At 45.0% G+C, this 25,510-nt stretch overlaps 1 protein-coding gene across 1 annotated transcript; it reads right to left on the bottom strand.

The window, feature by feature from the left end:
• Positions 1 to 2,428: 2,428 nt before the first annotated feature.
• LOC105569084 (mastermind-like domain-containing protein 1) lies at positions 2,429 to 19,085 on the bottom strand. Its single transcript, XM_012025252.1, has 6 exons — positions 18,653 to 19,085; positions 16,854 to 17,193; positions 5,997 to 6,113; positions 5,347 to 5,624; positions 4,822 to 5,140; positions 2,429 to 4,195 (listed from the first exon to the last, which is right to left on the bottom strand). The coding sequence occupies exons 1-6, from the start codon at positions 18,920 to 18,922 to the stop codon at positions 3,864 to 3,866; spliced, it is 1,656 nt and encodes a 551-aa protein (XP_011880642.1). The 5' UTR covers positions 18,923 to 19,085; the 3' UTR covers positions 2,429 to 3,863.
• Between the last annotated feature and the right edge of the window lie 6,425 nt (positions 19,086 to 25,510).

Raw genomic sequence — 25,510 nt, 5'->3', positions numbered from 1 at the left:
GTATATTTAAGCGGTGTAGCCGCGAAACATGCGTATGAGTGCGCGCACGGGTGTGCACCCACATAGGGTACAACTTCTCTCAGTTCCCATACGGAGAACAAGACGAAGAGAAATAGCGAGCGAGAGAGCAAATATTGATGGAAGTCGAAAAAATGTTAAAAGCCATCTGACTCGTTATTCGGTTAGCTATATTCATCGACCAATGAAAAAAAAAGAGAAAAAGTACGGAAAAGAAAAAGTAGTCGTGGAAGTAGAAATTCCCTCATTGGAATTGTGTAACGTCGTCGTGTCGTTTCTCAACGAATCACATTACTCGCGGTTGACTTTAAAATTCATATTTTTGCACGTATACGTAATAAGCGTATAATAAGCGTATAATAAACGTATAATATGTCATAATCGTTTGATTTTAGTTGTACAAGACAGTTTTGTTATCTCGAACATGAGCATTCTTAAATTATATACGCGAAAGCACTTCTGGCCGCTCGGTACGCATCGTATTGCGCTTCTTTCCGCGTTTAATGTTTCATTTGAAGAAGAAAGAGATTTGACGAATCGCACGCCAGTCGCAGTGTGTGTATACAAAATTAAATCATTTTATATCACTCTACATATGAAATAGAAACAAATTCGTTACCAAATAACAGAGCGATTACACATTTAAAGTAATCGTGATTAATCGCGGGTTGAAAGTTTGAGTAATAACTAAAGGCCGATTTAAATCCGATCAAGATCGGTACATAGAGACACATAATTGAATAAAATGCCAGCACCTCGATCTTCCACTCTCTGGAGAATCTTGAATTACTTAGTCTCTATCATCCAGTGCTCCCCTTTTCCATCTCTAACAGTGCTCCCTTTCCCCGCTCGGTGGCTTAAAATTCCTCGGTGCAGACGCGAAGAAGAAAGGGGATTGTTGCACTCTCTGACTGCGGATTAAACTCGGTCGCGGCAGAGGTGAAGGCAAGGAGGACGAGGAGGGGGCTATTATACTCCATTATGGATGGTAACCAGTAGCCAAAGGAAGAAACTCAGCGGGGTGTCGATATATTGCCACCCCTGGAAAGCCAGGCGGCCATGCCTCGTAAATAATAACCGGGGCATTATAATGTCCGTATGCACCGTATGCACCGCGCACGCGGGCACAAATTGCCGGGTATATAACGACGGGCGCGTGTTCAGGCATCGACCTATCGGATATGCGCCTTGTAGAGGCCAGTCGATTATCGGTATTCCATCGATACCGTGTACCCAAGTCGGTACACCCCACCGACGTAATTGTCCAAGTATCTACGTCGAGCAACGTCTCTTCTACCGTCAAAATCGTTCAACGAATATTAATTGAGCAAAGCGATTGTTTATCATAATCAGGTTTATTTTATTTCTAAACAACACATTTCCCCTCCATTTACATAGGTGTATATTGCAATCTTAAATTGTGCAATAACTTTTTTTGGACGAGAAAAGTAACGGGCTGGGATTAGATCAGAATTTGAAGCTTGCCGGATGACTGCTGTCCTTACCGATTGTGAGCTATCCGGGCCCACACTTGATTCTTACCTCGCTTGCCTGCTTATTTTACTGAATAAAATATGCTAGCAACGCAATGGTTTGGTATTGCGCGCGCGCACACACAATTTAAGATCGAAATATGAAATCGTCCAGAAATTCCTCAATGTACAACGGACGGCTCTTACGAAGGAGATATACAGAGTGTGGGAAAAATTTTCTAATTTACTTTTTACGGCAACTCTCTATCTGCGTAAATTGAGCGGCAGAATTGATTATTCGTATTAACCGAGATCGATTTATTGAAGAAGGGCAGCGCGATTTGAGATTGATCGACCATGAAACGATTTCGAGAATACAACGGCGTCGCGTATCCCATTTCTTCACCTGCGAACGGTATTCGTCATCCGATACCTTTTCCTTTGGTTTGTCGAAAGATGCAGTAAAATTTTCATTCAGCCGGAAAACCGGTTTTCGTAAAATCAGATGTCGTTCTTTATCTCTTTGCAAAGAGAATCCGCGTGTCTCGTTTCTCCGTCACGGCGAATTATGTTTAGATTTAGGTTTAGGTTCACGTCGCAGGCAAGTTCGTGGAAAATTGCGACGGTCCCTCGTAGCGCGGATTATGGAGCCCGGTGAGGAAATGTTATTAACAATCAATAGTTAAAAAATACAGATAATCAAGTGCGTATAAATCATTAATCGTATTACAAGAAATAAAATTGCTGAAATAAATGAAATATTAATATTAAATCCAAATCAATGATATATTGATGAGAATCTAAAATAAAAGCATCATTTAATAAAAGATATTTCGGTATGCATCTAGCCGTTTATTTTTCAAATTACGATATTGAAAATTATTTTGTCGAAGAATAAATTTAATGGAGGAGGCACGGTTGAGTGAAGGACGTGTATATAGAGTATCAATATCTTATTTATTTGCGATCTATACACTTTTCTTCGAGTAATATATTATTTGGTAACTACGGTAGGTGATGTTTCCGGTCGCTAGCGGCCAATCTAGATATTTTGCAGGCGTTATACTTACAGGCAATATTTATGTATGTGTTTATACGTGGCTGCGTGTGCGTGTATGTGTAATATGTGTACGTACGCGCGTATAACATGTTAAACATATTCCGGCAAAAATTTCGAGATTAATATCATTAGCTATATAGCGTCGTATTTACAGATTCACCTTCCTCTTGTCTGGCTGATATACTCGTCAAACTTGTTACCTACACACATATCTGTCTACATAGTCTTTATCTACACATGTATAAAGTATACTCTGGAAACGAATCAGCCATGAATTTAATTATCCTTTGGCGCTTCTCTCTTCGTACTTTTGTACGTTGCGTCACATAGCGAAATTCATCATTCATCACGATTTAGAGTCGGCGGATAATTAACGCAGACATCTGATTAAGCGCTCGTGTCAGTTTTCGCGTGAGAGATGTACAAGTGTATAAATATTAAAACCAGATACTCTCGGATTGTCAGATACTCTCAAGCTTCAATATTTTAACATTCTCGAGACACTCTCTCACTCATCTTCCTATGGAGACAACAATTTTTACCTCTTTTATTGTCTAGTGGAACAGAGCTTCATTGCGTCAATATCAATCAGGTTTTCATACTGCCTGCAGATGCCGATAACGAGTAAACTCAATTCTTCGATAGTATCTTTTCTTGAGATAATATTTTGTCGGTTTATTTGGAAAATGGTAGTTTCTTTTTTCCATGGTACGTTTTGTTAATGTTTCTATTGATGAGAATGGCTTCACAGTCATAAAATGTATCCATCATAGCCAGTCTAAAGATGATTTAGGAACAAAGAAAAAAATTAAAAAGAATCTCTCTCTCTCTTTCTCTCTCTCTCTCGCTCGGTGGATATATCTATTACGGTATTTTCGTTTTCTCATCGTTAAAAGATTACGCCTAATCTGCGTATTTCGAAACCAAATTATGCAAATAACATTCTCATCGGAAGAGATTCAAAGTCATCAACGAGATTCACGAGAGATGCGAACAAGAGATGTAATGAAGGATTACAAGGATTGTGAGTAAACACCGGTGATCGGAACTGGTTTCTCGATTAAGATTGTCGATTCCGCCAATGTATAATTTCCGATCGAACGATCGATCTTGGTAAGATTTTAATAACGTTGCACTGTTATCGTCGGTTAAGATTTGGAATAACTGATGGATCATCAGCTTTCAACGGCTGATGACGCATAGAGGCCTCAAGAATGATTCCACTTGGCGCGCCTAGTATTCGGCGCGAACGAAATAGTCCATTAGGGGACTATTGAGGAATACGACCAGGCGACAGCGTAATTTTCGTCAGGTCACTCGGAATAGCTGGTCTTATCGCTGGCATCGTCGGGGCTGGTCTCCCGATAGGCGTCGCCAGTACCGTTGGCATGCAGACTCTGGTTGGGCGGTTTGATGACGGTGGGCAGGTAACCGGTTCCGGTGTAAGGCGCGGCCAGGAACCGATGCCGCGTCGGCGGTATCGGGGTGGTGCAGTACGCGGCGCGGCTCGCGTAAGCTGCAGCTGAGACGGATGCGGCGGACGCCACGGCAGCCGATGCCAAGGCGCCCGCCAGCGGCGAAAACGCCGACTTGGGCTGCAGATTATCCTCGCAGATCAGCACCTCCATGGCGGATACCACGTCGCCTGCGACATATAGGCAAATTCTCTTTCGTCTCTCTGTTTTCGGCAGAGCGTGCCCGCGCCGCGCCGCGGTCTCGTGTCTCTCGGCCATGTCAGCCATGGTGTGTATCACTTACGAGAACATTATCGAGAAATGTAACGACGATCAAGCGATAGTATTATGCAGAGGAGAGAGATCTGGCAACGGAGGCGTGTTAGAGCCTACCAATTTATCCAGATTGAAAATTTATAATTGCACTTGTATCGACATAACGACATAATTTTGTAAAAGGTACAGTCCATCAAATAATTACATAAGTGACAACGACCTGATAATACCTGACGTATCACCTTGCGAACAACCAATACAATGAGAAGACCGACATGTAATGATCTCATGTATAATCTCATATATAATTTTTGTCGCAAACACAAACTCTCTTCGTCACGACATTTCGTATTAACTCTTTTTCAAACTACCAAATACAATTACGTTCTCTCAAATATTTCAACACAAATCAAACTTGAAGAATTTTCGGACGAGCAAATAACAATTCTATATCATAATATTTTTGAAATAAAATTTGTCTCGTGTACGGGGTTATATATGATTTTAAAAGTTGCTAAAAAAAAAAGTTAAGAAACTTTACCTTTGCAGCGATGGAGGAGCGCTTCGACATCGGCGCGACGTCTTCCAGAGAACACACGCAGTAAAACGTCGACCGGTGAGCGTTGCTGTTGCTGCTGTTGTTGCTGCTGCTGCTGTTGCTGCTGCTGCTGCAGTTGCAGCCCGCAAGTCTGTTGGATATTCTGCATTTGCATTTGCATCTGAATCTCCCGCGGCTCAGGTATGTGGTGATGGTGTTGGTGCTGATAGAGCGCCGGCGAGCAATATGCTAGCGAGCTCGCCGTCGGCCCGTAGAGAGACGCGTAAGGAGGAAAGTGCACCGCACTGCCTATTGTTGCGGCCTGCAATCGAGTATATCTCTCGAGCTTGAGAATTATCGCTAATAAGATAAGATGCGGCGACGGCCTATTATTTCGCGTCTTGAAATAAACTTTTCTTTTCTCCCCCTCTGTTTCATATTACACCACGGCGCAAGCAAATGATGTGTTTTTTTTCTCGCTCAATTGTAAGCCATGGTTAATTTAAGAACTGAAATGGCAAAACTCACAGCTAATGGGGGTAGCGGGGGACTAGGCCTAGGTTGAACCAGATCCACTGGTTGCAAAGTCTGTTGCGTTTGCGGGGGGCTGCCACTCTTGCGTAGGCTGAGGTTCTCCGGCGCCGGAGTGTCCTCTCTTTGCGGTGTCAAAGCGGGTGTCAACGGCGGGGTGTGCGTCGGACTTTGCGAGCCCGGCTCCGGACTGCCTTCCTCGGAATCGTTCAGGCTATTGCTGCGCTTTCTCGTCGTCGTTTCGGATTCCGGTAATCCTGACGCCGTCGACACCACTGTAACGTTTGCCACTTGATCGGGGAACTTTATAGATGAAGAATTCAACTGCTCGATCGACTCGAACAATCGGGATACTCGAGTTAATCGCAATTCTTAGTAAGTGTTCGAATAGAACAGTAGGTTTGATCAAACGTGATATATTTCTTGCTAAATATTAAGATTCCGATATCATTCGCCGGAGAGCGTTAGATGATTTTAATCGAACTGTTATCGTATCGTTGACGATGGCTCAATTTAGAGCCATAATTAAAGATTGTTATAACATTACGCACTGTTAACCTTTACTTGTTAATTTTTACACCTAAACTTTGGTGTTCGCGAGAGGCGTCGCATTAAGGAAGAGATAAAGAAAAAGATAACGGTTTTACCTAATGAACGATCGGGTCGTAATTCGCCACCGGAATCGGAATCATGATCATCTTCGTTGCCAGGATCGCTCGTTGACAAGATTGTCGTGTTCTCCGAAATTCTAGGTCGCTTCAAGCCTGAAATAAAAGAAAACCCCTTCTTAGAGTACTTTAACCGAGCAATGGGAAAAACGTGCGATTCTATTTGGTTTCTCCACAATCGAGAATTGCAATTTATTGGGAATATAATTGAGAAAGGTGACGTATAATACCCGTATGCGCACACGCGCGCACAAGTCCGAGGTATGTATATCTAGCAATAAAAGTAAAGCAGGGTACAGACCTTTCAAGGGCGCCGTTACAGCACGCGCGTATGCACGTGCACGACTATTAAGGCGTCGGCAATGCGTGAAAGAATCCCTGTGGGTGCTTGATCGCGCTTAGAAGGTGAAAGTCTGACCGCTCGTTAAAAAGTTTAACCGTTCGTTTATTAGTAAGGGAGAGATTGATAGGCCGGGGAAATGTAGCCAGAGCAGCAACGCGAACGGTTTCCGTTTTCACCCCCTTATTCCCTTAACCTACCCTCTTGTACGAGCATATACGAGCGCCCCTTTGCGTGCCCGTTTAAGCGCGGGAGTCTTTATCGTGCTCTTAACCGCGAGTTCTCCATTTGGTAGATTAACCGGATTTGCTCGATTACATGGATTGGTGAACACGCAACTTGTCGGCCGGCAGTAATTATTCAATTTCTTATAACGATACAGTTTTGCGTCGGTGGTAAATTTCTCTTCAATTAGTTAGACCTTTGTCTACACTGAAAAGAAAAATTTCGCATAGCTAATCGTGGTTTGCTTGAAATATTTTGCTGCCATAACTATAAATTTCTAAACCACAGCAAACGGTTTGCTATCGCATCTAATACAATAGGCACAGTAGCAGAATATTTAGCTATCACAACTAAATATTAGCTGTCCGTATTTTACAACTGAAATTTAGCCACAAGCAGTTTTTAGCTACGGCAACTACATTTTTCTTTCCGTGTAGAGTTTCCAATTACAATGTGCATTAACTATCGCCAATTAATTTCGCAATTGATCGACTTCTCTCGGCGACATTGGACAACATCGAAAAGTGTGTGTGCGTGTCTCGAATGCGAATGAGCGACGTTCTTTGCAGGATGCCGAGAAAAATTCCGCAGCAGGATACAGCTATCTCCGCTTCCAGCGTGGCATCTAGATAATAACATTAATAATTGACACCAGAGGACGTCAAAGGAAAGGAATGCAATATCGAGAGCCCGCGTTAATGTAGCTGCTGGCGCACCGAGAGGACTCTTAAACCCTCGACGTGTCCTGGGATACGTTCGTATAAGTGTTGCACACACCGATGATGACGCGGCGTATAGGCTCCGCTCCCGTAAGAATCGCTGGTAATATCTACCGGCAGGGAGAGTGAGAGAGAGAAGCCGTTATTAAAATATCATTCTTTCAGGGACTACCCCCGGTATCAACCCCTCCGGCTTTCAGTGTGCGTGCCACTCTCACACGACGTTGAAATTCCTGTCCCTTTGTAACCTTCGTAAAGCCTGGCTATAGCGTAACCAAGTGCATACCTACCAGATCTACCTCGAGGGTGTCAAGTATCCAAGCTGCGTTTGTCGAATATGCACACATAAAGTGTTTCTATATAAACACATAAAAGGTGACACAGGGCCGTTTCATCGTCGTCCAAGTTCTCGAATCCGTAAGCTACAGGAAATTGATCGGCTAGAAATGGGTAATTCATAAATAAGAGAAACTTGGAATGTAATCTCGTATGATATTTCCAAGTAGGTCTCACAGTTCACTTCCTAGTAGTCTGAGCGGCTTACGAAAGTACCTGTCTAATCAATGACGAGAAAGGTGAGAAAAACGAGACTATTGTGAAACGTCGCCGCCCTTTGGACGGGACGAAACACCGTATATTCAATAGGGAACACAGTATCGCGAACAGGAATCTTTTACTCCCCTCTTTCTTCTTCATCTCCCTTATACTTGTCTTGTATTTCGAGAAGGGTGTGTGTGCAATTTATTGTAATCTCTCCTGTCCCGGGCACACACGAATGGGAGAGATCTAACTTCTCTTGGATATCTTTCGACGCCGCGCGCCGGGGCAACCGTATATACCTAGCGTGTATTTTGATACGCGAGAAAGTTAATAAAACTCGTTGCGTCGGAAAGAAGAAGCACCGTGGTACCAACTGGATATATGTGCCTGTCGACGACTGCTCGCTCAAGAAACGTCGCTGTGATTTAAACTCACCCTTATTTACAAACGGTAAGATGAGAAGAACGTGGAGAGAGAAAAAGAGACGGGCCTCTTCTCGATGGAAATTATTGATGGCTGACCCATCTTGTGCCGACGTAATAACATAATTAAACTTTTTGAAAAAGTTACACAATCATCGAACGAGTTACAAGTCCTAATTGTCATTCTCATTTCTCAATTGATATACGTGAAAACTCCATCGCACCTCTTTCGACCCTTTCGATCTAGTCGACCACACTAACACTTGCCTCCATTGATCTATCAACTTGAGAACTATCCACGCAATAAGTTACCGTAGCTTTCAGCGTACAAAAGCGATCGCACCGCCGTCACAAACAGCCTCGTCAAACCCACGCATTCTTCCATCGTGCGTGGCGGCTCGGAAATGACGATTAATTAGACATGTTCGATGTACCATGTACGTACGAGTGAAGCTCGCGTACGGACCTCTCTTCACCTCTCTTGGCCGACGATGACAAGACGCGACGCGACGCGACGCACTCGAAGCAGATACACGCGCCCACAACCCGCGCGCACAAGCAGCGGCGACGGCGACGGGTGTTGTTGTAGGTCTACGCCCTAAACCTGCGGCGGCATGGCGTATCAGCACACGGTGGAGACAGACGCGGACAATGGAATCATGCGAGGACAATACCGAATAATTTAGAATGGCACATAGATATCGGGAGAAGCTTCGGCCTACGACGGCGGCGCGGCGGCGCATAATAGAGAATAGGAGTAATAGGACACAGCCTGCGGGGCAACTGTGGAGGACACGAAACATCCCTATAAATTAGGCTTAGGCGAAACGAGCCTAAGCGGGAGCTCGCGACGCTCCTCGATACAAATCTTTCTTCCTTCTACTTCTGGACAAAATTCAACTTGCTCCTATTCCACTTGTTACTTCCTTGCTCCGACATCCCTTCGATTCCTTCGGCGGAGGGAAAGTCAACGTGAAGAGAATTAGTATGTCACCGTCGCTCTAGAAAATAGAAATTTCCCACTAATTTCTACAATTACGATTATCGCTGAAAAGTATCGTGCCATTTTCCCGAATCCCCAGCTGCTCTGACGAAACCGAATTTTCTAGCACCGCAAAGTTTACATTCGTCAGTTGTTGGATTTCGCGATTAGATTACGCGAAGGGGAAGCGAAGGCTATGAATTATCAGTTAACCTATTGTTCGTAAGCTCGTAAAGTAACCGGAGGGTTGTACGCGAAACTCGGAAACGTTTTCTCTTTCTTTAGCCGCACGTGCGATTGATAAATGGCTTTTGTACATGATGTTAATTTCGGGAAGCTATTAAATTACAGCGGTGTGAGAGTAATTTACGCGGAAAGTTTTCCTCCCATAATCCGAAATTGTATGATTCGATAGTTGAATAGATACTTATCGACGCACTAAAATCTATTAATATTAGATGTACAAATGAATAATCCAAACTTTTTTAAGCGATTAAGAAAATAAGTGTGAGAGCAAGAGCAGGCAGCAATATAGCGGCAGCGGTAGTAGTTTGTAGCTCCGAGATCCAAGACCCAAGCAATGAGAAAAGACTCTCATTATTACGTATCGATACGCCCGGAAAATAGCAGCTCTCGATCTGTCGCGCAGAAATGACCCGGCCGATTCGAGGGCCGGCGCGAGAGCCCGAAGAAAAGGCAAGTTCCTTATCAGATATGCGAAAATAGAGAAAGAGAGGGAAAGCAGGAACGAAACGCGCGGGGGAGGAAGAGCTCTTCAGCCTGCACGGCAGCAACAGCGAGCAACAGCCCGATCAGTCATTAAATCGCGTCGCGATTCCCTTTTATTTCCAAGCCCTCTCTCTCTCTCTCTCTCTCCCCCCTTCCCTGCGTGTGCATATGCATGTACATGTGCGTGAGAGCACCGCTTTACAACGTTGGTGTATTTTCGTTGTGAAAGGGGTGAATACGGCCGCGGGATGGTTGTGTGTACACCCCGGGATATATGATGGATAGGGTGAGAGCCGAGGGAGAGGGAAAAAGGCATAAAAGGGTAGGAGGCGGAGAAAGAACGCGAGCGGGTAAGCAAGAGAGAGAGGGCAAGAGACGAGAACGTTGAAGAGCGATCGGGCGTAACGTTTTTAATTGTTTCGCGCCCAGTCGTCTTTTGTTTTGGCGTTTATGCCTCGTAAACGTTTACCAAGCACGCTCTCCGAGCGTAGTAGTAGGCTTCCTCGCGAGAGAGTGGGCGCGATTCGCCCTCGGCCCTCCCTTCCCATTCTGTCGCTTCCATTTCCACAGGGGTTCCTTCGAGAGCTCGTCCTTCCGCGTCCCACCGCGTGTCCCTTCTATTTCCCGAGGAATATAACGTGATCGTTAGTTTTTTCTTTCTGCCGAGATCTACAACGCCGGGCTTTTACGCTCGGCTGGCTGTTCGTCAATGCGTTACGTTCGCGATGCTGGGCCGCCATGTTGTCGCATGTCGAGAGAGGTTTTCGCGATCGACTTCCGTGAGTCGCTTATACTTGTTCACAATCGTTTCTTGGATTATCAAGTCTCATCGATTTTTAGTTCTTTAAGCGTGTAAATATTTGGAAATTATGATAAACATATCAATATCGTAATACTTACGTTTGTATGTTTGTTCTTAGAGATACATATAAGATAACTAAATAGGCACTATTTGCTTTTTCTTTCCGTGCTTTGATGATCCTTGAGAGGGAAAAAAAAACATTAGTTTTCTTTACGTCAATCAAGCATTTGAGAACGTACGTCTCCTCCCCTGCCAAATTAATTAAGTCGACTGGATCGAATGGCCCTTTTATGTTCGCGAAAGTAGCCGAAGGGCGAAGCCTCTGCCATCGTTCGAGTGTCTGATTTCCATCGCTTTCTTCTCTTCTCTAGAGGGCCGACGCGCGCGGCTTCCGAAGATTATTTTAATCGCTCTTTAGCAAAATTGGGTTACATTAAATTAGCATTGTATCGGTGAACACACGCGAGATGATGAGATTCCTTTGAAATTTTGACCAACTTTTCGAAAGGTTGGAACAAAGGGGAAAATTTGTGCCGCACCAGATTGCAGCACGAAAGTTGCATGTTGTTTGATCTTATTTTCGCATACATGTGTAGCGTTGTAATAGCTTTTCCAAGAGCTTCTTTTCTTCTTAGTATTTTCGTCGATTGATAATATTCAAATATCTTGAAACGCTGAACGACGACAACTTGACAGCCGCTCAGCATATCTCCATATCATTTTGTATATCCATAACTGGAGAGGTACAGCTTTTACTCGCTTTGTACTCTCACACCGAGTTAGCAGCATAAAATCACGTTCAAGATGATATTTAGCGACATTCCCGCGGATCTTGTATCGATCAACAAAGATCAAGCTGTCAAGGCTCTCCATACCGCCAGCGATCCTGGGGGAATCCGACAGAGAGCAGAGAGGAACGTGGTCGGTACGCTGGTAGAAGTTTTGTTCAAACACTCTTAGAGACGTGCTCCTTCGGCGGCGTTGCACGTGTACGTGCATTCGACCCCGAGAGCGGGTACACCTATGCAAATAGGTAAGGTCGGGCCCAACCTTACCTATCTGTCCGCGTTTGTGTTTCCCGAAGTCCCGCTGACTCTTTGCAAACAATGTTGCCAGGCACGTCGTAAATAGCCGTGCGAGCCATCCCCTCTCCCTCTGCCTTATTCGTCTTTGAATTTGATTACTTAAATCGCGTTTACTTTGCAGAGTTCTCGCGACGCGTGCGTATGTACTTGGAAACATAGCAAATTGATGTAATGGGTGATCGATTAACGGCTCCGTTATTAATTCTTTAGCATATTTTACAACTAGACACTTTTTTTTAGAGAGTGACCAATCTTATTTTCCTTTAATCATAAATTCCAATAGAGCGCACAAGTACCATTCACTTGATATTAAAGAGAAAACTGTTCTTGCCGTTTGCCTTTTAATTTGTAATATAACACGTAAAGTATACGCGTATAATATTCACAATCTCCCAATTGAATTTTCACACGCTCGTTACTACTCACTGCCGAGAATGCGATTGAAATTAAGCTCTTGGGAAAACACTGTCGTTTTTTCCAATTGATTTACGCGTAACGAGTTTGAATTGAAGAACACCGGACCGGTGAGCATTTGGCATTTTCAGAAAAATCCGTTTCGCGATTGTGCGATCGAAATCTTTTTCTTACGCTGCTCGTTCCCTATTGAAGACACGCCGCGTGAATTCACACGAGCGCGAATGCAAGGAGAATCCAGGGAGAGAAGGGGGGGAGGGGGGGCGTATTACAGTGGGGACGAAATAATTTCCTGGTGTCCTCCGCAGTCACGAAGGACGAAGAACGGAAGCGAACTGGTCTTTCACAAAGTTTCTTGGACACTCGAAGAAGCTTCTCCCTCTCCTGCGAGAAATTGCCGGATAATGGTCCCCGGTAGACGGAGCGACCAAGTGATCCTTACGGGATAAAGGGTGTGTCGCACACGTACGTACAAAAGGCGCCTGCTGCGTGCGTGTGTGCACCGGTTCCTACAAAGCCTCCCTGCTCCTCCCTGCTCCTCCCTGCTCCTCTCTGCTCCTCCCTGCTACTCCCTGCTACTCTCTGCTCGTCCATAGAGAATCTCAACGGAAAGACCAAATCTCTACATCGTCCTTTTCGACGTAATGATTGCGCCGTGCGGCGCTTCGCCCTTTGCTACGCCAAGCCCACCCTCGTGTATTTCGTCGCTCGTAAATGTCAGTTAATATGATCGACTCATGAATAACTCGAAACTATTCGTAGCAATCAATTATGCGTATCGTCGTGTCGTACACGCAATTACGTAAAAGTCAAGTCCACCGGACACTGTTTGCGAAACTAAGAGTTCTCCAAATTAAGTTTGCTAAATCGAAAAACAAAATCTGAAGAATAAACGCCTCTCTATGTGTGCAATAAGTATGTGTGTTTTGTAATTTTAAAAGCAGTTGTATAATATAGCAACTATAATATAATAAACTATAGTAAATAAATTTCGAAAATTACTAGATATAATATTAAAAGATACCCGTACGTTATTTATACCCCTGTAAATCGCGGGCAATCGTTATATTATTTTGTTATAAATGGTTGATTGTTACAAACGTCAATTTGATTGAAGTAACATTTATAATAACAAATCCAATGTGTCCAATCGTTTCAGACAATCGGTCAGCTAGTGACTGGCGAACTCAACTAGTGAACTTTTTAAAATAAACTTTAATTATTAGGTAAATGTATGTACTCGTTCACTAGAGCTTGGAAGGGAATTTGAATAAAGAACGTTGACACTTAATTTTCGCCACATCGCACGATAAAAATGATCGAAACAAGAGTAGCAAAGGTGACTTGGCGAGAAGATTGTGATAAAACAGTCTTAATCTTTCGCTGAAATGTTTTGCGCACATTCGAAGAAAGAGGTCCCTTGTATTTTTTTTTCTATAGTCGCAAGTATCTCTTCCCTTAGCATTAAGTATAAAGAAGTGGATATCTCTTTCCCCGTTTGCGATATAATGGGGGCTCGTCGAGTTTCTCTTCGCTACCGAGAGTACACCCACCCACTTGGTAGCGAGCCACCTCGTGATCTCTCCGACCTACTCAGAGAAAGAGAGAGAGAGAGAGAGAGAGAGAGAGCGCGCGCGCGCGCGCTAGCGACCAACTCAGAATCCCCCGCGGTCGAAGGCACTGGTCCGAGAAATTCAATTACTGCTAAACTTCTCGACCGGAGACTCTCCTCGGTTCTATACTAGTGTAAGCACTCTGTTTCGAAGATCGGCCAGAAAGACATCTTACGTATCTCCCTCGTCGCGCAGGTCTCACAGGTACGCGCGGTACATTCGGGATCGTAATTGAAACCAGGTGCACGCGAAGGGTTTCCTTGTAGTGACGGGATAGTATCTGCGTTGCTCTCTCTCCTCTCTTTCTCTCTCTCTCTCTCTCTCTCTCTCTCTCTCTCTCTCTCTCTCTCTCTCTCTCTCTCTCTCTCTTCGTGGATTCTACTTTTTTTTACGACATTAGTTTATCGTATCAACAATCAATAATATTATTGTAAAATGGAATTGATTCGATAGACTCCACACAAGTGATTTTTTTTAGTAAACTAACTGCCGGGATAGTAAATTAAAAATGTATGTCAATTTCGTTAATTTCGTACGATTAAAGAGTAAGATCTGAACTATTTATAATTTTTTTCATTTTGGTTTTTCCTTCCCGAAAATAAACCAAAGTCAAACAAAATGACATTCAGACTGTAAATGAAGCAAACATAATCGCGAAATATTTTACAGATACTAAGTATGATAGAAATCTTACGTGGCACTTAAATTTGTTAATCAAAGATTGTTGGTTTACCGATGCGTAGTTTCATCGATGCCGATATTTCGATCGATATTCCTCACTTTCCTCCAGATCTAGAAATTTGCGTGTTTATATAGACACAGCCCCCGAATGATATACTCCAAACTTTTAATCCTTAATTACTTCTGGAAATTAGAGAACATTCTCGCCTTCGATCTTTCCGTTCTTTTCATCGGCGACAGAATCCATGTCCCGTAAAGAATCGGGAAAGCGTTTCCCCTCGCAGGAAGAAAATGTTCACTCACGATATTCTTCGTCGACATCGTTTGCCCTTTTTTGCACGCTTTGAATTCGCCTGGAAGGCGATCGCTATCAGATCTCATGCTCTCCTCGTCTTCTTCGTTTCTTCCTTGCTCTTTATCTAGTATTCTACGTTATACTACGGAAAGCATATTGTATACTTGTAATAATAAAAATTATTACGTATACAACAGCGACGGAAAGCGTGCACGAAGATAAAGGCAAATTGCATTTTATGCAATTCGAGACGTGTAATGTAGCATTTAATAATATGTAACGTTCTTTTTCTTTAACATTAAATTGTATTTTTATTTTACTCATTCGCTTATTATCAATATTAAAAAATATAAGATTAATTTATCTAAAACATTGTCTAATTTAGATTTTCTCAAAATTGTTGATAAATAATCAGTCGCGCGAAAGACGATAAATTGCACTAGCAAGGGGTAAACGGTGAGCAATGAAATGGGAAATGGAAATCGCGCCCGGCATACTCTTGTTGCAAGTGCGAGCTGAATGGACAAGCGATGTAACGCAACATCGCGACGCAGATAGATTTTATTAACCACAACTGCATTTGCACGTGAGCGCAACGAAGGGCAATCTCTTTCGAATGTCACTAGCAGAGGTAACAATAAAGTGCAATATGAGCGATAGAAAAGCGCTACATAGTGTTCGTAACAAGTCGATAATCGATTGCAATTGAAATAAAGTGATATCCGACCGGGGAAAAAGAAAGAAAGAATGGCCGATGGTGTGACGTGAGCAGAGACACTCTGGACATAAATGTCTTCACTGCCTCACATTTACTGTTAAATTCGATCTAATCCTAACATTCGTCTAATGTAACGTGTCTAAGTGAGAAACGCTTGTAACATGAAAAGTACAATTACAAATATAACCGTATATTTCTGAATATACGGTTGGCAAGATATCTACACGTTGAGATCTCTCCTCTCTCCTCGAACGTCTGAATTGAAAGATTTCCAAGTGTTACGCACAGTAGGTTCGTCGTCAAGGAAGCACTGAAAAGAAAAATTTCGCTACCATAGCTAATCATGGTTTGCTTGAAATATTTTGCTGCCATAACTATAAATTTCTAAACCACAGCAAACGGTTTGCTATCGCATCTAACGCAATAGGTACAGTAGCAAAATATTTAGCTATCACAACTAAATATTAGCTGGCCATATTTTACAACTGAAACTTAGTTGCCGCAGGAGTTTTTAGCTATGGCAACTACATTTTTCTTTCCGTGAGGTGTCGCGAAGCAAGGTGTGTCAGTAAGGTGCAAGGTCAGAGGTTTAGCAGAGAAGTGAGAGCGTACTCGAGTATATCCTAGGATGTAAGCCCGTGAGCGCACTTCTCACTTGTACCGTACAGGGCGAGAACAGGAGTCGTCCTGGAAAAGAAGTTTGCGGAAGGAGAACGAAAGGGTCGAGCGAGCGGGCGAACGGAGAGAATTAAAGGCCGCCACTAACGAGTACGACTTTCGCTTCGAGTGGCATTCGAGTGTAATAAGGGCCCGCGAGCTTGTGACCATTATTTACTTAACAACATTATGGCCTGCGGCCACTTGCCCTACTTAAGGCGTGGTACGCACGTTCTTAATGGCCACTCGTCCGCAAGTCCCGCGTGTGCCGAACGCACATGCGCGCCCGCTTCTTAGTCGCGTGCCGCCGATTATTATTGCGCCCGTGTATATGTATATATCGAGAGCTTTTGCCAAATAGCGATACTCTACTTTCCCGCCCTGACATCGAGTTGGAGAGCGTTCTGCGTTCAAATTGAAAATCAAGGATACTGCGCTTCGGACGCACGAGACACGTGCACATTTACATTTGCAGTTGCGCGTATTACGTAGTTACGCGCTGGACAATTTTGATGGTTTTTGTTTCTAATAAAAGAGACGATTTGTGTGGGCGATACGTGAAAAACGAAAGGGGAGGTTCTCTCGCAAACTTGAAGCAATGTCGGTTCACTTACCGACAACAGCGTCAGTCTTCTCGACCTTGGACTGCCGATACTCGTCCTGGGTGGATCTCTTCCGCGGTAAGAGACCACATTCCGCGGGCTGATGCTGAAGCTGCGTCTGGATGTGCTGCGCGGCAGCGGCGGCGGCGGCCGCCGCGGCCGCCGCGGGTATCGCGATACCCGTCGGACTCGCTACGTGCGCCGGGTGCGGGGGCGGACTACCAGCTGGCGTCGCACCGGCGGCCGCCGGTAGAACGGGGGCAGTATTGCAGCTGCCGGCATTGTATTGCAATTGCAGGCCCAACTCGCGCGCCTCGCTCTCCTCCTGGGCCTGTTGCCGCCTGAGCGCGACCTAAAACAAATTTATTTCTCGCTACAGAAGGATGAATCGCTAAAACGTGCCATTAATATCACTACAGATTTGCGTCTTAATACAATACCCGATAAGGTGCAATTTCATGGACGCTAGAAACCAGCGGCAAATGAGTTCTAGTGACTTTTCGACGTAGGGAGGGAAAAAGTTGAGACCGTCTCAACTTTTTCAGTGTGCCGTGGTGTGACTGGGTGTCGCAAGGACTGCGTTCAGAAACACCACCCGAGTACCCCAGCGTATTATTCTATCCTTGTTGCTCACCGTATGTTAAACAAGGATAAAATGATACTCTGGGGTACTCGGGTGGTGTTTTTGAACGCAGCCAGCGGTGGTTTCACGACGCTCATATTTTGCAACTACTTCTCCTTCCCTAGGCGAGCGGTAAATTTAGTCACGTGACTATATTTGACGCTAAATCATAGCGTCAATGAAATGGGACCTATAGAGTTACTCTTCCACCCTCCCCCCCCTTCTCCTCCTACATCACGAGCACGTGAAAAGATGACAATTGAAAAGATGTGTTGCTCATTCTGTTGGAGAAAGCTAGAAAGTATAAGCCGCGATCCTTATCGAGGCTACCTGACAACGAGACCAAGTCTCAAGTGCGTGTATTGCAATGATATAATTTAGCATCCTGTATCTGTAAATCCAGAAACGGTATTCTGACGGTAATAGCTTACAGAAGAGAGGTAACCGGGATAATCTCTACTTAACTTGTGTGTGTATGTATACTAAATGCAAGTAACTTGGACGACGTATGTGTAACAACACGTGTTGCCGCACATGAATGCGAAGGGGAAGCGAGACGATGAAATTAAGATGATGAATTTATGGCGTTTCAGGAAAAGCGGTAAAGTATTAGCAAAGTGCTAATTAGCGATTAATATAATTAATTAGAAACATTTGATCAAGTTTTTTTATCGCTATTCAGTTCACTTGCTGATTCTATTCATGTCCCCGTTACGGTGATTATGAAATCTCGGCGTGTAACAATCGATTTTCAGGTACGTTTTATCTCGACCTTCAACGTCAGCCTGTAGATATCTTAACAGTTCGCGATACATCCCTCTAATTAACAATTGTTGCAAAAGCGATTTCAACGAATCACTGTCGGTGGTTTTTACATTATTTTTCAAACCTATCCACGCATTTTCATTTCGTGCATTTCCTTCTGATGAAAGTTGCAACGTCAGGAAAGTGAAATTATTTTGCAGCCGCGTTACGCTACGTGGATACGTAAAGCAGTCCCTTCATATGACTGTCCATTAACACACGCTCTCTTTCGCGTTGAATTGGAGACAATCGAAAATGTCTGCGGCAAGGCGCCGATAATTTTGCCGAGTTCTACAAATAGAACTCCGCGTGATAGAAGAAGCTCGTATTTTGAAAACCGAAAAGCACATTTCTAACTTTACGGCGTACAGTGGTGAGAATTTACCTGAGCGGCCATGACGCGTTGCCTCTCGGCGATAAGGGTGCACTTGGCACACACGCAATCCCGCCATCGGCAGTAGCGCTTGTGCCCCTTGAGCGCGGACACGACTCCGTGATTACGGCATCGTGCACACTTGGGGGTCCGTTGATACCTCTCGGCACTGGCGCGCAGGAAGAACGCGGCCGGCAGCACGTGATGTTGCTGTTGCTGCTGCTGGTGCTGCATCAGTTGACCCACGTCCACACCGAGGCCGACGCCGCGGGGTAGCGACATGATCGCCGCTCGACAGGAGCCAACGGCACTCGCCGACAGGTGCGGAATCGGAGTGGAATCCGCGTGTGCTCCGAATACAATTGCTTGCTCCGCGCGGTCGCCGCGCGATCACCGGGCCGGACGCGAAGCCGCGTAGTCGACGACACTCGCACTCGCCCCCATGCCGGAAGGGGGTAGCTTTCGCCGAGGGGGCAACTTTCTCGGCGATCACGGAATCGATATCTTCGCCGGCGTACTGGCACGCGGCGCGATCGCGTCGCCTGATCGGGGGTCGGGGGTAATCAGGTTTTTACGCGCACCATCGTCGAGACGTGGCTCGAGATTCGACGCTTATTACAACCGTAGATGGGCAGGTGGTACTCTCTCTGGTAATTGTACGCGGCGCACGCGCCTTCACTTTCCTAAGTTGGTGCGCGGCCGTCTCGCGCGGAGAACAAGACCCTCTCGTTCGGCTGCCGGGGGCCGAAATGCGGAATCGCGTCCCGCGGCACACGCTCTCGCCCCCTCTCATTCCCTCTCGCTCGCCGGCATTGTCAACAATTGCAGCATCCCGGGTGAGTCGATTCAGGTAGCGCGCGCGCGGATAGACGGAGAGGCGGTAGTGCGGCGCGGCAGCAAAGTGGGAGCTCAACGGGGCCACAGTCGGCGGCAGGGAGAGAGAGGAGAGGGTGAGCGAGCGAGTATATGTGTGTGTGTGCGTGTGAGAGAGGGAGGGGAGGGATAGGGCAGAAACTAACGGTCCCCTCCATGCTCCACGCGAGCGCGAAATAAAACACTGTGCCACAGTGTTCCACCCCGAGACCTCGGCCAAACGCGACGTCTCACCGAGCCGCAGCCACGCCTCTACTGGCCGCCGATTGGCAGGCTCGCGCTGTACCAAACGGAGATGTTAAGAGTTTATATCTGTGGAGTGAAAGGGGGACATACCTAGTCGCGTATCCACCTACCTTTGCCCACTCACCCCGAGGTCGATCGTGTGTATCTTCCGCGCGGCGGTGATGGTGGTGATGGTGGTGACGATGATGGGATGGTGACGGTGTGGTGGAGGTGGAGGTGGAGGTGGTGGTGATGTTGAAGGCGGCGGTGCTAGTGGTGGTGGTAGCGATAGCAATGGTGATGGTAGCGACGGCGGCAGCGGCGGCGGCGGCGGTGGCGGTGGCGGCGGCGGCGGCGGTGGCTGCGGTGGTGGTAACGGTGGTAGTGGCAACGGACAAACACATTACTCTTTTATTTAAAACCCGTTCTGGCATCAAACACAATGCGAAGCGATGCTCAGACGTTTCTCTACGCTCCGCCTTTTGTTTCAGCCGACTGTTCTTAACCACGCACGCCTTCCCTCCCTCTCTCTCTCTCTCTCTCGCTCTCTCTCGAAATGCGTCTTTGCTTTCTTTTCCTTCTTTTCCTTCTTTCTTCCCTTCATTCGTACATATCTTACTTCGGTCCTCTCCCTCTCTCTCTCTCTGCTCGCTGTTTTCCCTCTTCCCCCTTGCATTCTACCCTCCATCATCCCTCTCTCCCATTCGGTCTCTTTCGTTGGATACGGTCTATAAACCGCAACCAACACCGTCATCGCGACGAGTCTTCTTTGAATCATATTGTACAATGAGATTTGAATAGAGAAGGGAGGAGGGAAAAGGAGAGCAGAGACCCATTGTCGTTTCACCAATGGCGGCCGATTTTATAGTGATCTAATGTACAGATGTTATTTACCCCGCAATGAGAATAGAATAAAAGCATTGTGCGCATTATGATTTGGATCCCATATCTCGCTACGTTTCTATACCTACCCTCACCCTATCTAGCCCTAACCCACCTAATGCGCGTGGTATACGTGTAATGTAGACGTGCACATAAAAGTTGCTCACGTTTCCGAACCTCCCGTCTAAAGCTCGAAAAGTAACAATCGCGGTGTCGATTATCTCAAACGGATACACTCTGCGTTATCTTACCTAGTTTACGAATGTACAAATTCGCCACATCATTCACGAAGAAGCAGTATTCGGTATGTAAGTGATTCTGAGCAAAGGAAAAGGATTCACAAAATCACATATCAACTGGTGTTTTTCAAGACCATATATGTCAAAGGTTAAAAGTGAAAAACATGCAGTTGTCCACTTACCAAATATATTTCATACGCCCTTTTTACGGGCGGCTCGCTGAATTATTATCATTGGTAAATAATTGTGCTTGTCGTAAATCGTAACGTAATAACGCGTCACGCGCAACCCCCAATTTCCACTCGGTCAAATTATCCACATTGTAATTTAGCAATCGATGAAATTGAATACGTCTGCTGCGAGCATCATCGAGAGCGTCATAACGAGGGAGCATAAATACAATCGCGACGGGAAATGACTTTTTTCGATGACGCTCACGGAAAGATTTTTCATTTGACGGCGAATTTGAGCAATAGTAAAAGTATTCCAAGAGAGAGAGAGAGAGTTGACGTTGGCATTTACGTAGCTGTATACAGCACGGGCACGGACATGGACACGGACACGGATACGGACCTTTTTTACTCTCGCACATTGGCCACTCAAAGTGAACGTACATGGGGGAATCAATAAACCAATAGGTTCGCCAATACATGCCCGTTCATTAAGTATCGTGTACTTTTTGTACCAAAATCCGAAAAGCAAACTCGGAAAACTCGGTATGAGGAAAAAGGTATGAGAGCAGATGGAAACGTTATCTATTAAAAGTCGTTTCACTTTCCTCTTTCCTAGAGATCCAATTGTGATCGAATCATTCATAGGAAGATGAGTCGTAAAACTATTGTACAAAAACTGATTGCAATTCTATAAAAAAGCAATTTGACAATTAATATGTGCGCGCGGACGTGTAAATTTGGCGTTGTAAATCTTTATCATACAGATAAATGTCTGTCGTACAGATAAGTGACGCTCTTCGGGCGTTCGATAGAAATGATAGATGGTAAAGGTTCGTTGGAAATTCCTTTTCCCACGGTCTTGATGTCTTTGTGCCCTCGAAATGTTTCCGAAAGTATCGGACTTATCTTTGATCCAATTGCCCGGAAGAACGTCATTCGCCCACGCACACTCGAGATTTTTCGCGAGATCGCGTGCACTCTTGGATAAATGGTGCAATCGAGATCAAGATGATGGCAATATCGAATTACGATGTTTGCAAACGTTGAATTCACTCTTGACACTACACGGACAGCCGGTCGAATAAGAGCCGCGATCGGATAAGTGAGATTAGATTATAATCGCCACGCAAAAGCCTCCCCTAGAAGAAAGTGCAGGTATAAGAAATGCTTAGGCGACGTTTCGATCTTGACGGATTTCTTCTCAGCGTACCGAGTAAAGTGTCAATCTGTTTGCTCGATGAGCATCATAATCCGAAGGATCATTCGAACGTGCTTGTTACACGCAGAGATATTATATTAGGTACTTGAATAAGTTTCCGCCGTTTACTGATGGATGGTGTTCGCAGTACTGTGTGCACGTAGCTTAAGATGGTAACACATCTATATAGAAGTATTACAATCATGCTTTAATATTCAGTATTGCCATTTGATAGCAGTATAAACAACGAATTTTACCACTGCATTGAAAATGTCGGATTTTTGTACCGACAAAACAGCATTTGCGGGAGGTCTTGCTCCATTATTTCATTTTAAAGAAAAGTGCAGCTGAAAGCTATCGTTCCCTCGTGGAATATTATGATGACAGTGCTCTAGCCGAAAGAAGTTGCAGAGAATGGTCTCAACAGTTTAAAGATGGTGACTACGACGTGAAAGACGAAGAACGCTCTGGTGCACCAAATAAGTTTGAAGACTACTACGAGCTGCTGAAACCGAATGAAACTATCACTGCTGATCGCTATCGAGGACCGATAGTCAATCTGAGTCGATCATTGAAAGAAAAACGTCGGGAATATGCCAAAAGGCATGACAAAGTCATTTTTCAACATGACAATGCTGGACCGCATGTAGGGAGACCGGTTAAAGAAACATTAGAACTGCTCGGATGGAATTATTTACCTCACCCGCCGTATTCACCGGACCTTGCGCCATCGGATTACTATCTGTCTCGATCAATGCAACACGGTCTTTCGGAGGAGCATTTCACTTCTTGTGAGGATATCCAAAATTGGCTCGATGAGTGGATCAGCTTAAAAGAGGCATATTTTTTTATCGCGGAATCTATTTGTTGTCCGAAAAGTGGCAGAATGTTATAGCTAACGACGGAAAATACTTTGAATGATGTATTGTTTATTCTTCTATTTCACTAAGCTATATAAATTTGGAAAAAAAACGGCGGAAACTTATTCAAGTATCTAATATAACGTATACCGCGGTGAAATGATAAATTGTCAAAAAATTTAGGGACACCTGTGCGGTGAAAATCTCCTCTTTTCGTGGGTGCCGGAGGAGGATCCTTCCCCGCTGTCGCCACTCGTCGTATACAGGTTTAGAATTTCATTAGCATGTTCAGCTAATTTAAAATGTGTATACTTTTACAATGAATTTTAAATCAAACGAAATGCTTAAAACAACTGTCCACTCTGTGTTTGCAACGCAAATACGTGTAGGAATTGAAGAATTGTGTTCTTATCGTACGTAAAATTGACTCGAGACCGCGCTTCTTTGTTGAAGATTACTTCAAAGATCTTGGTTGTCGTTTCATGGATAGTTGTAGAAGTAATCTTTCTAAAGTATATACTATACATATATAAATTTCTCGGTAATTGCCAAGAAGAATCTCATACTCTGGATGATACCACCACACATATAATATATCGGTGCAGACACGTTATCCATGTGGATCCATATACCTATTGGCGCGCACCATTCAGGTCGCTGTCGGATCGCGATGAAGCTCGCGCGATCTCGTCGCGATCTACCGCGCTGGTGAAATACCGTATGACTTTTTGACGTGCTTTTAACAGATTGAATTGAAAATGGCTCCGTGGCTCTCCCGATATATCCGCACCGAGCGCATATCCATATCCAAACCGAAGCGACCGAACGAACGGACAGGCGAGGGAGACACGCGAGAGATATATAATTCTTCTTCTCCTCTCTCTCTCTCTCTCTCATCCCTGATCTACCTAGCCCTGGACTATCCGCCACCCTCCGTGTGGACTCCGTTTCTCTCTTTTCATTTTTGCACATTCGCTGATGCGGCACATCGCAAGCTGCGCCGGCGGAAACGATCCCGATAGAGAAGGGGAGGAGGAGGAGGAGGAGGAGGAGGAGGAGGAGGAGAAAGAGAGTGGGACTGGACCGGTCAGTCCGTGCAAAAGTCGCGGAGGGGGCGAGCAGAAATAATGTCCTGGCTCATTTTTTAAAGCCGCCCCCGGATCCGCCGGTAGGATGGTGGTCGAGACTCTACGGGGAAAAAAAGTGACGGACGCGTACAAGTGTAGGTGCGCCCGCACACGCTTGGATCCGATATTACGGCGCAATAGCCCGACATAGGGCCGGCGGTGGCCGGTCGGTCCGCCACCGGATGTGAAACGGTCAAAGCCAAAAAGCACTCTCCGCCGAAACGGGCTATATATTATCCGCAACCCTTCAAATACAGAACCGTCCGCGAAGAGATCCATACATAACGTATAACGTATAACGTATAACGTATAACGTATAACGTGTGCGTAAGCCCCACACTCGGCCTGCGGAATCCCGCCCGGCTTATCGTCCGTACCGAGAGAGAGCTTTAAGCACTTGCGTCGAGTCAATTTCAGCCTCTTCAGGCAACTTTTCTTCCTTCTCTTTTACACAAGTAATATAAAATCACTAAGTTAACTAACGCGTACACACTCTCTCTTATTGCTAAATGATACAATTGTACACATTTATCATCAAATTTGGTTTATGGCAAGGATTATCGGTATCGAATGTGTCGATACCCGGGGCACTCTTGTTATCGCGTAAATCGTGGGAAAAAAGGAGCGGTAATGATCATTCCGGCTTGTTTTTATCCTTCCGTTAGAGGCTACTTCGTTAGGAGAGCAGTGCGGGTTTAAAAAGTATGTAAACAGTCTCCTATCGTATACAGACAAGGTGGGCGTGGTTAAGAGGGGTTGCGAGTTCTCGGTTACGCACTCGTCGACCAATGCGAAGGCTTTTACCGTCTGGCAACTGTTGCAAACGCAAGCGCCGTCATGCCTACCTCTGCGAGCTCGCTATAGGCCATCGTATCCGATGACGTACAGGCGCAGACTCGAATGCTGGGTGAGAGAACTTTGTCACGGGTGCGCGCGTGAGTGTGTAAGCTGCGTGCGCTGTGTGCGAGAGCGAGGCTATTCATTCATTTTCCATTCTCCAGTCTACCACTTTGTTCTCTTAACAATATAATAACCTTCGCTCGCGCAGAAAGACGTTTACATAAAGATTAAACACTCGTCGATGTAACTTATTTTATTTTTCTGCTCTCTCCCTCTCTCTTCATTTTCTTATTAACCCTTTGCGGCTCAATATGGGAAAGATGTAATATAAAAAAAATATTTATAAATAACTCGGCTGTATAAAAATTTTGTATTCTTTGTTAGTTGAAAAACATTAATAATATAAATTGAGAATGTATCCCATGTTTGTAAAAATGACGCAAACACTGAATG

Source organism: Vollenhovia emeryi, unplaced genomic scaffold, assembly GCF_000949405.1.
Source record: "Vollenhovia emeryi isolate VEMERY1.0 unplaced genomic scaffold, V.emery_V1.0 DF939126.1, whole genome shotgun sequence".
Classification (NCBI taxonomy): Eukaryota; Metazoa; Arthropoda; class Insecta; order Hymenoptera; family Formicidae; genus Vollenhovia; species Vollenhovia emeryi.
The sequence above is the reverse complement of the archived record's forward strand: the minus strand, read 5'-3'. Positions and strand labels throughout refer to the sequence as shown.